The 13,646-nt window shown below is 34.1% G+C and overlaps 1 protein-coding gene across 2 annotated transcripts; it reads right to left on the bottom strand.

Annotated features, from left to right (window-relative positions):
- Nucleotides 1-353: 353 nt before the first annotated feature.
- LOC132144664 (voltage-dependent calcium channel gamma-6 subunit-like) lies at nucleotides 354-5,299 on the bottom strand. 2 transcript variants are annotated; one of them, XM_059555223.1, is made up of 5 exons: nucleotides 5,241-5,299; nucleotides 3,126-3,921; nucleotides 2,943-3,017; nucleotides 1,804-1,941; nucleotides 354-668 (listed from the first exon to the last, which is right to left on the bottom strand). In XM_059555223.1, the coding sequence occupies exons 2-5, from the start codon at nucleotides 3,523-3,525 to the stop codon at nucleotides 448-450; spliced, it is 834 nt and encodes a 277-aa protein (XP_059411206.1). In that variant the 5' UTR covers nucleotides 3,526-3,921; nucleotides 5,241-5,299; the 3' UTR covers nucleotides 354-447. The 2 variants fall into 2 exon arrangements, with proteins under 2 accessions (XP_059411206.1, XP_059411205.1); XM_059555222.1 differs by having other exon boundaries at nucleotides 5,209-5,265.
- Between the last annotated feature and the right edge of the window lie 8,347 nt (nucleotides 5,300-13,646).

Raw genomic sequence — 13,646 nt, 5'->3', positions numbered from 1 at the left:
AAGTTTAACTAGGACATATGTCTTATATAATTTAAAAACATTAAAATAACAAAAGGTATAGTTCAACCAATAATGAAATATTGCACGAGTTTCCAAAACAATTAGCTATTATCTTAAAGTTATGAGCTTGTACTGTATGTACTGTATAATTATTTAAGGCCTTCCATCCTAATGATACATATATGCTACCAAAATGTCTGGCCCACTTCCTGTTACATTTCCAACAGCATCAGGGCCAACTTATGCACAGTATAATCACATTTACAACCACTGGTTTTATATATATATATATATATATATATATATATATATATATATATATATATATATATATATATATATATATATATATATATATACCCAGATTCACCAGGATGTACTGTTGTTGTCTGTTCCACTTTATAAAGAGGCTTCAGCGCAAATCTGAATGAGAAGTCCCCCTCACCACTAGATGTCACTGTTTTTCTTAGGTAAGCACTTTTCCCAAGGACTGAATGGAAGAGCAAGGAGCAGGAACAAGACACCGGCGACAATGACCAGAGCTCCAGCACAGCCCAAACACGTCACTGACCATGACATTTCATGATGTAGAGGTATGGACTGGTCACTTGCTAAGAAAGACAGCACTGATTGGTGGAAAACTATGAGGCAGAGGAAGATTAAGACACCTGTTGAGAGACAGAGGGAGAAAAATACCTTCAGATGTACACAAACTTATGTTGCTTGGCTTTTATTAGCAATATGGAATTAAGGGAATTGTCTTTTCTGAATGTCCCTTCAGCATTTGTGTTAGCATACATTGTTTGGCTAGTTTTGCTTTTGAAAAAAAATGTGTTTTTATGTTATTACTCCAAATTTTTTTTTACTTTTTTAGACATGTGTTTAGCATAAATGACTGTTAGGAGTGAACCAGCTCTGAAATATGCATTTTATAGAAACAGACAACCCATAATAATATTAAAATCAGTGTATAAACTAATGTTCAATGTTCATGGTCAGTATGGGGTTTTTTAGTATTATTATTATTATTATTAACCTTTTTCAGCAATGATGCCTTAAATAGATCAAAAGTGACATAGTTTAGATGTTTATAATGATAAACAAAAATGCTAAACAAATGCTAAACATTGATAAGAAAGGTTTCTTGAGCAGCAAATCATTTTTGAACATGTGACACTGAAGGTATCAGTAATAAATTACATTTTAAAAAACAAATTTTCATTTTAATAATATTGCTGTTTACCGAATTTTTTCGGACTATAAGTCGCACCTGAGTATAAGTCGCATCAGTTCAAAAATACGTCATGACGAGGGAAAAAAACATATATAAGTCGCACTGGACTATAAGTCGCATTTATTTAGAACCATGAACTAAGAGAAAACATTACCGTCTACAGCCGCGAGGGGGCGCTGTATGTCTTCAGTGTAGACTACAGGAGCACTGAGCAGCATAGAGCGCCCTCTCGCGGCTGTAGACTGTAATGTTTTCTCTTGGTTCATTTCTCTCGGTTCATGTCAAATTAATTTTTATAAATAAGTCGCACCTGACTATAAGTCGCAGGACCAGCCAAACTATGAAAAAAAAGTGCGACTTATAGTCCGGAAAATACGGTAACTGTATTTTTGATCAAATAAATGCAGTCCTGGTGAGCATAAGACACTTCTTACCAACCCCAGACTTTTGAACAGTGCTGAATGAAGACTCATAGGAATGAACTTAAAGTTACTTTGGATAAAAACATCATGTAAAATGCATTAGTAATATTTAGTTTAGAGGTGTTAGCCAGTGGCATATAATGTTACCTGACAGTATGAAGCAAAATGCTGCTGGCTTCAAGAAGAACTGAACACCTTTGCCTACTGCCATGATAATGCAGATAGTTCCCATCACCATCAGGAAAAGACTAATGATAGCAAACATGGCGGACGCTACTGTCAGATCTGATGGGAGAAGAGGAGTCTTAACAAACAGCTGTAATATGATGGCATCATGCACACATACGGAGCTGAATTAACATTTAGAACATGTTTGCTTTAAAGGTACACTCTATAAGGCTTCTTTTTTCCAGTTTTCTTAGACTTTATGTTGACATGGATGTATAAATATGTATTCATTTCTGTGACTTCATACTTCTTTTTGTCTGTATACTGTATTTAGCAATTTCGGATTTAATATCAACTTTGTGTTGTTGTTTTTAGGTGGTTTGTCATCATGAATGGGCTGCCATTTCCTGTGGCTGTCAATTTGTGCAGTAAGAGTACATCATTTTATTGACATTTCTTAAATCATTAACCTTTTAATTAGTACAGTATTACTGAGTGCACCTTGAAATATGTTTATACAAGTAATGTTCTTCAGAAAATTTGCTTACACTTTACAATAATGTTCAATTGGTTGAGAATGTAGAGGAATGCATTTGTTACAGTATTTATTCATATGAACTTAATATATATATTAAGTTGTAAATATACAACTGTTCATTGTTAGTTCATGTTAGTTCAGGTCCATTCAATTATATTAACAGATACAAATTTTAATAATGTATTAGTAAATATTGGAATTATCACTTCTGAAAATAAATGTTTACATATATATACATTTTTAATAGTGTCAAACACTGAATCCATTTTAGAGTTTTAAAGCAAACTTTAAAAACCTTAGGGTGGTTTGGCTCTTTTAAAGTATTTCAACTTGTTACTTGCCATGAAAATAGCCAAGGAAGCTGGCATGGCGTTAAATCTCCAATCAACCAATCATTTCTTCATTTTATTTTATTTGATTTCCATCATATTATTATTCATGCTATTTGTTGCTGCTCATACACCATCTTAGCTACCTATCATGTTTTGGTGAAAAATTCATATATGGGGTCAGCACTTAGGGGACAGACACATTAGTGCTACGGATCTAAAGATAGAGAGGAGGATGTGGGATGAATCACCCTTTTCTGGCGTTTTCTGAAATAGGACAATGTTCTCTCCAGTGGTGTAGAACTTAAAGAAGGTGCAATTGGATTCTATAATGGGATCCAAAAAGGGGATGTTATTCTGACAGATTATTCAGAATTTTTCTACTCCATTAGAGACATTTATTATTATTATTATTATTTAACAAAAGCTCTTACCTCCTTGAAAGTGCAAAGGCCCACAGATCTCCTTCTTTGGGTCCATATCTGATACCAAGAATGTCTTGGTACAGCATTTCCATAAGCCATAATGTGCTACCAGACAAGTCTGATTGTTGTAGAAGCTATTGGATGGTTTAAGCTCCACCCAGAACTCTGTTCCCACCCCGAGCACAGTAAGCATGATGCCGGTTACAGCCATGAACAACGTCAGCTTGATTTTGCCCTCTTGGTTTTCACTTATTCCATCTCCAGAACTGGAGTGCGTTCTGTTTCGGTGTTTACGTCCACCGCCTCGTGATCCCAAAAACCCTTCCAGCCCAGCGGAAGGCTGGGGCACTCCAGGAGATGTATTCACTGTCCTTACCTCTTCATCCGGCACAATGAACATGGACCACATGATTGATTTGCAGCTTCAGAGATCCAGACAAATGAATTAGAGGCTTATTTTGAAAGGACATTTAAGTCTTTTTGTTTGAGATGTTTGAGTTCAAAATAATCAGATGGGAGGGCAAACAAAGACAGTTAGTGCTGAAGACGTCTGAGTTAGATGGATCCAGCGTGATCAGTCTGGGCCAGTCTAATGTGTTTCTAATGTAGGCTTCGTCAGAAGAAGATGTGGTTGAAGATCTTAAATAATGGATGTGTTAAGGCCAGCTGAAGGATGCTGGGAGCTGTAAGACAGGGAAGGGCATTGCCCATTCATACAAAGAGTGCTGCTGACATTGAATGCTAATATAGTTTGAAGATGTGAATGATGAGATGATGAAGTCAGGGGATGGTCAGGTTGCTTACTCTAAAAAAAAAAAAAACAAGAAGATGTGAAACAGTAAATCAAACTTAAGCAGTTTTATGAAGGAAAATGTTTAACATGAGTAGAATTGGGTATCACCATATGCTAACGTGTATGTCTCAAAACGTATATCATAATTCAGTTTATTGCAGCATCATAATTGGATCAATTGGCCCAGTACTTATTAAAATCAATCATTTGAATATAAGATATTTTAATGTTGATGTTGTTTTTCACATTTCTTATGTGTCTTTAGAGTGTTACATGGATAGACCCCCCGCCCACCAAAATCACTTTTTTTGTCATTTTTCTTTTAAATAATTATTTTCTTTTAAATACAGAGCATATTTAGAGATAAGCCCCCCCCCCAACTACAGAATTGTAGTGGGTTTGTAATTATAGTCTTAATTTAATTGATTAACAGTTTCAGTAAACCAAACTTTTACATTGTTACAAAAATATTGTATTTCAAATAACTGCTATTTCTATGTAGATCTATGTTATGTATATTTAATTTAAAGATTATTTATAATCTACATTACATATAGTGTATATTATATATATTGATCCTGAAAATAAATAAGTACATAAGTAAGTGTCGCAGTTCGTAACAATTTTAAGCAGCACAAAAATTTCCAGAATTGATAATAATCAGAAATTTTGAGCAGCAAATCAGCATATTAGAATGATTTCTGAAAGATCATGTGACAAGACTGGGGGAATGATGAAAAATTGGCTTTGCCATCATAGAATTAAATTACTTTTTTTTAATGTGTTTTTAAATAAAAAATATAAAGTAATAATATTTTTTATCATGTAAATGCAGCCTTGCTATGCATAAGAGACTTCTTTCTTTTTTATGCTAAGAGTTACACGTCACAACAAACCCTTATGGTTTTGATTTCTAAGTAATGGTCTTACTGTAGCACCACCCGCTAAAAAAGTAAGCCATCTGTCTAATTTCTGATCATATCCAATAGTTTCAAAAACAGTTTAGCACAGATTAATCAGAAAACAATGAGTTACTATACCAGCAGATATTTAAACCACAGCATGTTTATGGAATAACAGGACATGCTAATAATGCCAAACAGTACAGGGTATGTAGTACTGTATATAGAGAGAAAAAACATCAATCATGACTTGTTGTTCAGGCATACCTTGTTGTACCTATTATATTAGTAATAAAAAAAATCACATAAGCTCCAGACTGAAAGTTTTCTGCAATAAAAACAAATATTCTGACTTTTAATTGTAACTTAACAGTGCTGATAAAGGAGGTACTTTTACCGTAAATCACAAGAGCACAAAAAGCTTCTGACCTGTCGAGTGTTGAATACGTGTAGGGGGTTTTCTGGGAGATGGACAGAAAGTACATAAGAGAGGGGTTTAAAGAGGGAGGAGGTCGATATGGCACAGGGGTGGGGGGTTGTATGCTTCTGAAAAAGATCACGCCCATGTCCGGGCATAATGATATCAATGATTTTTTTGGGGGACGTTGGCACCGGGTCTGTTTCTGTCTGTCAACTGTTACTTCATGGCTGCTCTGGTGAGATTTTAAATGTGCGTCTCCATGTCAGCATGATGTTTGTATCTTTTTGCGTCGCTATGTGTATGAGTACGCGCATGAGCATTTCTTGATTCTATTTTAGGAAGCCACCTGTTAATGACATTAAAAATCGTGGCACCAAAACCACTCGAGAGCTGAGGTTACAGGATGCATGTGCATGGGTGTTCGTGAGGCTCATTCTGGAAAAAATGAGGCCGGCAATCCTGAAGCAGTGTCAATGTCAGTATTTCAAGCGGAGCAGTTTACTTTAAATGTTGATTTAGACTGTCTGCACAGCACAAAGGAGTATATCTTCCACAGTGCATAGTTATATATAACAAAATATTTTACGGTTTTATTATTATTATTATTATTATTATTATTATTATTATATCTGATGATTCAAGAAAAATTATATAAATTATAATAATAATAAATTGAAAAAAATATTATTATTATTTAATTATTTTTACCAGTTTTTTTTTTTTTTTTTTTTCTGTTGAGGAATTAATCATTACATGTAAATTTGGGTTTACAAAATTGGATCTATCTATCTATCTATCTATCTATCTATCTATCTATCTATCTATCTATCTATCTATCTATCTATCTATCTATCTATCTATCTATCTATCTATCTATCCACCAATCCACCCATTTATTGGTTTATTTGAGTTTATAAAATTTAATCTAAAGTTGTCAAAACTTTTATTTTATTTTATTTTATCTTACTAAAGCATCTCCAGATGGAAGGTTGGTATTTATTTATTTATTTATTTATCGATTTATTTTAATTATTAAGACTTTTTTAAAATTATTTTGACAATTTGTTGTTGAACTAATTATATTGTTAAAATTGTGTGTTAGTAAATTAGCAGTCAGACCGACAACTTTTGCCAAAATAGTGTCAATTTTGATGTCTTAAAATCAGATGAAAATGGAAACGGGGAAAAGGTTCTGGTTACCAAGAATACAAACAGAAACATCGCAATTCAAACACACTTGACAGTTAGTTCAGTAGGGTGGTTAAAGTAGCTATTTACAGATGTTATGTAAATGTGAGTTATGTGGATTAGCCAAATGTAAAGTCCCTTTTTGATGTCCCGGTGGAATGTCAAGTGAATTATGGTCATGGACATGTGCGAGGGGCACCTGCTGTACAGTATCCCACTGGGTTAAATATATTTACACGTATTCCTTTATGAGCATTTCACATGTTCAAACAGCCAAGATTTGGCTTAGGCAGAATGAATACCTCAGTCACCAGTCTTTCTTTCAATACAGTGATGGTAAATGGCAGTCATCTTTTGAAGAAAGAATGTCAAGTGAGTTTGTAACAACGTCAGGGTGAGTAAAAGATGACAGGTGAACTATTGTTCATTTGTGCTGTTGAGATGATTGCAGCTTCAACATGCTTGCAATCCAATCTGTATTCAATCCATTCAATGGATCTATGATGTACTGACATGGGTAGTGCTCATTTGTATTATGTAGCTTTATCAGACCGACAAGACAGGAGAGCCAGCGAGAAAGAGACAGACACTGCTGCAGTCTTATGTGCTCAGCATGGCGATGGCTCTGATTTGTGCACTCACTAACCTCTGTGGATCCCGTTGCAGTACCACCTTTGTTCAGTAGGTGGCGCCACCAGGCAGCGGTGCCTCACCACGTCTCCAGAAATCCAATCAGCCTATTAAACAGGGTATAAGATAACATCTACCTATTTTTATAATGGCTGTCAGTGTCAGGAAATTAATCCCCTATAACAGGGGTCGCAAACTCAAATTAGTTTTGTGCCACAAGCCAGATGGTTTCTATTAGGGGCAACAAACACAAGTGCTTAACAAGCCTGAAATGTAACTGTACATGCAATACTGAGCTACGGTTTGTGGTCAGTAAGATTTTTAGTTCAGTTGATTATTTATTTTTATTAAAGAAATGAATTCAGTCATTCAGCAGGGATGCAATAAATTGACTCAAAATGAAAGCAAAGACATTTATAATATTATAAATGCTTCCTATTTAAAACATGTCGTTCTATTGAACATTCGGTTCATTGAAGAATCCTGAATTAATTATAATTTTATTCTCAAACATATCAAGCAGCACAACTATTGTCAACACTGATCAAAAACAATAATTCTCCTGTATTACGTTAGGCTATTTCTGATTAAAAAAATATAGCCTGGGTGAGCAAATAAGAGACTTTAAATATATATATATATATATATATATCTTACCAACTTTTAATGTCATAATAGATCCAGGTTTTCTTTTTTCAGTCAACTTTCTCATCTTTTACTTATGTCTAGTGGACTATTGTACATGTGCAATGATGCATGAGATTATATTACTTGAAAAGTGCTATTTTCTCGCTTGAAGAAGAACGGAAACATCAGCTGTTCGATACAAGTAGTAAAATACATAGCAGACTGACAACTTACATATTATATTATATATTGGTGCATACAATCCTATTATTTCAGACGAGAAGGTAGAATAAAGGAATTGGAATAGCTGTCAATGAAAAAAAAGGGCTATTTTCTGATTTTTGCATTCCTATTTGCTCCAATATCAAAAGGAAAATCCACTATAGCTTTTTTAATGAATTTGCAAAGGAAGAAAAAGACTGAGAGATTCATTTGATCAGAAGACAAAAAGGATGTCAAATCTTTGCACTTTTTGGGGTTCTCAAAAGCAGCACCTGTCAAACTTCTGTAGGGGTGAACAGAATAATTTCTGTGTACCTTTTAGATCCAATACCATAAGAAAAAAAATCAACTATAGTGTTTCTAAAAACTTTTCAAAAGAGAAAAAAAATATAAAGAGATTTATAATGTAGCCTAGAAAAACCCACAGCAACATTAACCAGTTTTCTGTAAATTAATGCAAGCTTAATAAAACTCACACTATTTTTTTAAATCAACATATAAAAAATGGAATATATTTATGATATTAATAGTTCTGTGTCTCATCACAAAAGGGTCCAGAAAAAAAAGCACTTACACATTTAACTACAGTAAGCCTAATTTAAGAAAACTAATAAAAAAGGAATATATATATATATACTGTATAATAAACAAACTTTGCTAGATTTATGATGCTAACAACTTTAGAAATGTCTTATAACAGGCTGTGAAAGGGTCTATTCATTCAAGTCACCTGGAATTTACAGTATATGTTACTTATTTTGAAATTAGTGCATTTTCAAATATTCTTTTGTGACTGTGAAAATGTAATACAGTTCCAATTTCTCTTCCAGTGTGAATTCAAAAGTAAATATGTTCTTTATTTTTAACATACTTCATAAACTCAGAATTGATCAGCCATTGTGGATAGTGGGCAAAAAGGTTCATTTCCCACCCGGCCCATAATGCCTCACTGCCTCAGAGTGTGCCATCGAAGTGTGTGCGTGTGAGTTTTAAGTTTTGTCCTGACGCACAGGAGAGAAAGATAAAGAGATTACTCCCAATGGAGCTTCACACAATGAAAAACTCTGTTGTCTGTATTGCTGCCCAGTCATTCTCATTCATGTCTTTCCTCTCCATACTCTTCTCCTAAACAATGCTACAGTACACATAGTGTACGATTGATTAACGCTAGGAGCCAAGAGAATCTTGAACGATGTCTGTGCGTAAGGGTCAAGGCCGGAAAACCATACTGGATGCCTGTGATCTTCCACAAAACATTGTCAGTGAACACAATCCACTGTGCCATTCGCCGTTGCCGGTTAAAACTCTATACAGTAGGTCAAAAAGAAGCCATATCTAAAAATCATCCAGAAGCACATGCATTTTTTCTGGGTCAAGGCTCATTTAAAACCCCTTAACTGTCACCCCGTCCCGCATACGGGACGCCTACATTTACTTCACTATATTACAGTGAAATCTAATCTAATCTTGACAAACTATATATCGTTGGAAAGGTCTTAGACTCCCAAATATATATTTTACCAATGTTTTTTGTTAAAAACTATGTAGGAAAAGTAATAGATCAATTTATGACAAGAGTGCACCCTCAAAAATCTAAATTATAACTGGAGTTTTTACCTTTGTTTAAAAAAAAAAGACTTCTTCGTTGCCTTTTTCTCTATCACATTTTAGAAATCATCAGAAATTATATATCGACTGAAAACAAAATTCATCCTTTAAAACCCATTTTAAAATCAGACATTGCATTACCATGTAAATGGTACATCAATAACATGTTACAAAATATTTTCATTCATGATTTATACAAATTTAAGTTTGGAACGTGCACTATAAAGTCTATGTTCTAACTTAAGGGTTGTATGGTCAGACAAATCAAAATTTGAAGTTCTTTTTGGAAAACTGGGACGCCATGTCATCCGGACTAAAGAGGAGAAGAATAACCCAAGTTGTTATCAGCGCTCAGTTCAGAAGCCTGCATCTCTGATGGTATGGGATTGCATGAGTGCGTGTGGCATGGGCAACTTACACATCTGGAAAGGCATCATCAATGCTGAAAGGTACAGTATATCCAAGTTCTAGAACAACATATGCTCCCATCCAGAGGTCGTCTCTTTCAGGGAAGACCTTGCATTTTCCAACAGGACAATGCCAGACCACATACTGCATCAATTTCAAAATCATGGCAGAAGAATGATCCGGGTACTGAAATGGCCAGCCTGCAGTCCAGATCTTTCACCCATAGAAAACATTTGGAGCATCATAAAGAGGAAATTGCAACAAAAAAGACCTAAGACTAGAAGCCTGTATTAAACAAGAATGGGACAACATTATTATTACTAAACTTGAGCGACTTGTCTCCTCAGTCCCCAGACGTTTGCAGACTGTTATAAAAAGAAGAGGGGATGCCACACAGTGGTAAACATGGCCTTGTCCCAACTTTTTTGAGATGTGTTGATGCCAGTAAATTTAAAATCAACTTCTTTTTCCCTTAAAATTATATATTTTCTCAATTAAACATTTGATATGTCATCTATGTTGTATTCTGAATAAAATATTGAAATTTGAAACTTCCACATCATTGGATTGTTTTTATTCACAATTTGTACAGTGTCCCAACTTTTTGGGAATCTGGAAATAGTTTAATGCTGTAAAGATGTGTCTCCAATGCATATGAGGCAATTAATCACAATTAATTTAAAGTCAGACATCAGATTCAGCTCTTGCTGTCATTGTCATTTGGTATTTCCCAGAGTGCATTTGGCAAAGCTGCAGACTCCTCCCAGTCTAACAGCAGGTCCTTTATTATTGTGAGGAGGAGGTTGGCAGACCGGCTTTCAGAAAACACATGGGATTCTGTCCTCTAGCAAGTTTACTCTTCATCAGTGTGTGAAAAGGTACTCGCTCATCCAATTTAAAGTAGTGCTTCAAGCATATATGTCCAAAGTTAAGACTGAAAGCACTCAGGAATGAGCCCTCCATGTACACGATTTAAATGTGTAGATGCCTTACTTGGACAGGCCCCAATCTGGAGCATTATTGGTGATCTGTAGGCTATTTGAGACGGTCTCAGCAGTCTTTGAGCACAGATTAGAACCAGATCCTCGGGTAATGTTGTTTGGGGTTACCTACAGGTATTTGGGATGGTTTTTGCATTAATTATTGCTTTTTGGACTTAGTTTTCAGTTTCTGTATATATTAAAAGTCAGTTTTCAACATTAATAAAAAAATGTCTCTTAAGCATCAAATCAGCAATGATTTCTGAAAAATTATATGACACTGAAGACTGGAGTAATGGCATGCTGTTAATAATTAATAAATTACATTTTAAAATACACTAAATTCATTTGAATTACTGTTAAGATAAATGCAGTCTTGATTCATCACATTAAAGTGTATATAATCTTGAACATTTGTCAGAAGTAGCATACTAAAACTCAAAGACGACACTGTTTAACCATTATTATTATTTTCCTTTTGTCTAAAAAACGGCAGTCCTATTAGTTATCTCAGTCTTCCCATTCATCTGTTTCTCTACCTTTTTAGGCCAACTGGCATCAGTTGTGTTCGTGAAGCTGTAGGACTGATGCCCATTTTATCATGGAAGGTTAGGGCTGCCAGCTGTCCTTTTTACATTCAAGTATCATTGTTTCAAATGACAGATTACAGTGAAAAATGCAAATATTGAAATGAAGAGAATCCTTCATTTCCTAAAAGAAAGTAAAAGTGGCATGAATATCCTTCTGCTGAAGTTGGTAACTCTATGGTTGTGCCAGCAGGTTCTTCACAGGTCAACTGAGCAGAATCTATTATCAGTATGCCATAACCAGACCGAGTTGGGTCAGCAGTGACATGATAGACTAAGTTTAGCACCTTGGCCAACACAATTAGTGTGGATTATGAAACATACTTAAGAACAGTTATGAGACGGTATGAGACCTGCTTCTTTCTTTATGCCTAAATGTTTCATTGGTGCTGAAAACGACGGGTTCTCCCATCTGTTACTGTATATATCTGTATTTTGGAACTAAAACTAAAAATACCTTAGATTATATATCACATAAAATATTGAATATTTAAATAAAATCTATGATGCATTAGTGTTTTTGTTAACAAACTAAATCTAATGTAATAAAAATAGAAATAAAGCTGAAGTAAGACAACATTTAAAAACTTAAAAACTTTGAAAAACTAGAAATATTTCCTTGGCAAATTAATGAATTAAAATTAGTTTTAAATATTTAAATTTCAATAATAATTCAAAATGATTAATAATTATAAAAAATTACTAAAACTAATACAGAAATAAGAATAAATGAATAAAAAAAATCAAATGCACATGATTTAAAAAGAATAATTACTCAAACTTAAACTAACATTAAAACTGAACATATAAAATTAAACCTAATTCTAAATATGAATAAATAGTATATAGTACATTAATAACACTGCATTGTTTATATTGTATTAAATTGTTTAATTTCAGTTTAATTTCCTTAGATTATCAGTCTTGTATCCCAGAACGGCCTCATGGATCAGTGTTTAGGAATAGACGTTGAGGTAAGTACTTTACTATTGTTGCAATTTAGTGTTTTACAAGAAAATACCATCAAAAGAACCCTTAAAGCTATGATATTTAAAGAGGGTTGATAACAGGAGGGAGGGAAGGATGGATGGGGGAGTGGAGAGAGTTAAAATTATCCTCCCTAAAGCAAATCCCTCTCAATCTGATCAGCATGTTTGGAATAGACTAACTTGCCCCAACTCTGTGACTGACTGCAGGTGAGGGATCTTTTTTTCTCTCCAGAAAACTCAAAGGCAACTTTTTGATGGCGTTAATTCAAATTTACTTCAGAAGGTATGGTGTCATTTAGAAAGTGTGATGTAATTGTGGCATTTTATTATACGATTAGTGTTCGTTCAGCTTTGCACTGTAGATAAACTTTTGTTCAACGTGAATAGCCATGAGTTTTCAGGAAAACTGAAGATAGTCTGTTTTTGCTCTCACAAACTTTCCTTCATGGAGAAATATGACATTGACCAGGATTTTTTTAAAAAGAGGTTTTTAGATTGTGTTAGATGTTTAAATGTTTATTATATTGCTCATATACAATGCCTGGTTACACACACTATATTCAGTAAATATAGTTGGAAAATGTCTTTTAGTAGAGGAATGCATGATTGTGATATTTGCATATGAATGGGCTTATGCCTATAAATCACATACACTGTGTTTTTACAAATGTGTTCTTGTACACATTTATTTACAATAAAAAACAGTATTGTTTACTGTTAAAAGCAACATTTTTCTTACTAGAGGTGCTTGCAACAATGGTTCAGTTTAAAAGCTTGCTAGAGCCTCAGGGTTAGCAATCATCTTTTCTCACTCTATATACTTATCTACAGCATTGTTTTCGATTGCCATTTGTAACTATGTAAGGTTTTTTGTATATGTAACCATTGTGGTAACTGGACATGTTAATAGATTTAAAATGTGGTCAACAAAGGACACAGTACCTCATGAAGTACTTTGACCTGATACATTAGGTGAACAAATCTCAATATGTCTGTTCTAGTGACACCTGTTTTATGCTAATGTTGCAAACCATGAGCGATGCCGGACATGGATGATTATTTTAGGTTTTTGTTTACATTTTATACTACAGTGTTCTGGTCATGTTATTGTAAAATTAGACAAGCTAGTACTGAGTAATACTACCAAACAGTATACAGTAATATGGGTAACAAGT

This window comes from Carassius carassius, chromosome 8 (assembly GCF_963082965.1).
Source record: "Carassius carassius chromosome 8, fCarCar2.1, whole genome shotgun sequence".
NCBI classification, from domain to species: Eukaryota; Metazoa; Chordata; class Actinopteri; order Cypriniformes; family Cyprinidae; genus Carassius; species Carassius carassius.
This window is presented reverse-complemented; position numbering and strand designations above follow the sequence as displayed.

Coding starts and splice junctions, on each gene's coding strand:
- LOC132144664 (XM_059555223.1), bottom strand. CDS start 3,525: ATGTGGTCCATGTTCATTGTGCCGGATGAAGAGGTAAGGACAGTGAAT. Junction 1,942..2,942: donor TCAGAAAACGCCAGAAAAGG/GTGATTCATCCC, acceptor TTCTCCCATCAG/ATCTGACAGTAGCGTCCGCC. Junction 669..1,803: donor ATTTTGCTTCATACTGTCAG/GTAACATTATAT, acceptor GTCTCTCAACAG/GTGTCTTAATCTTCCTCTGC.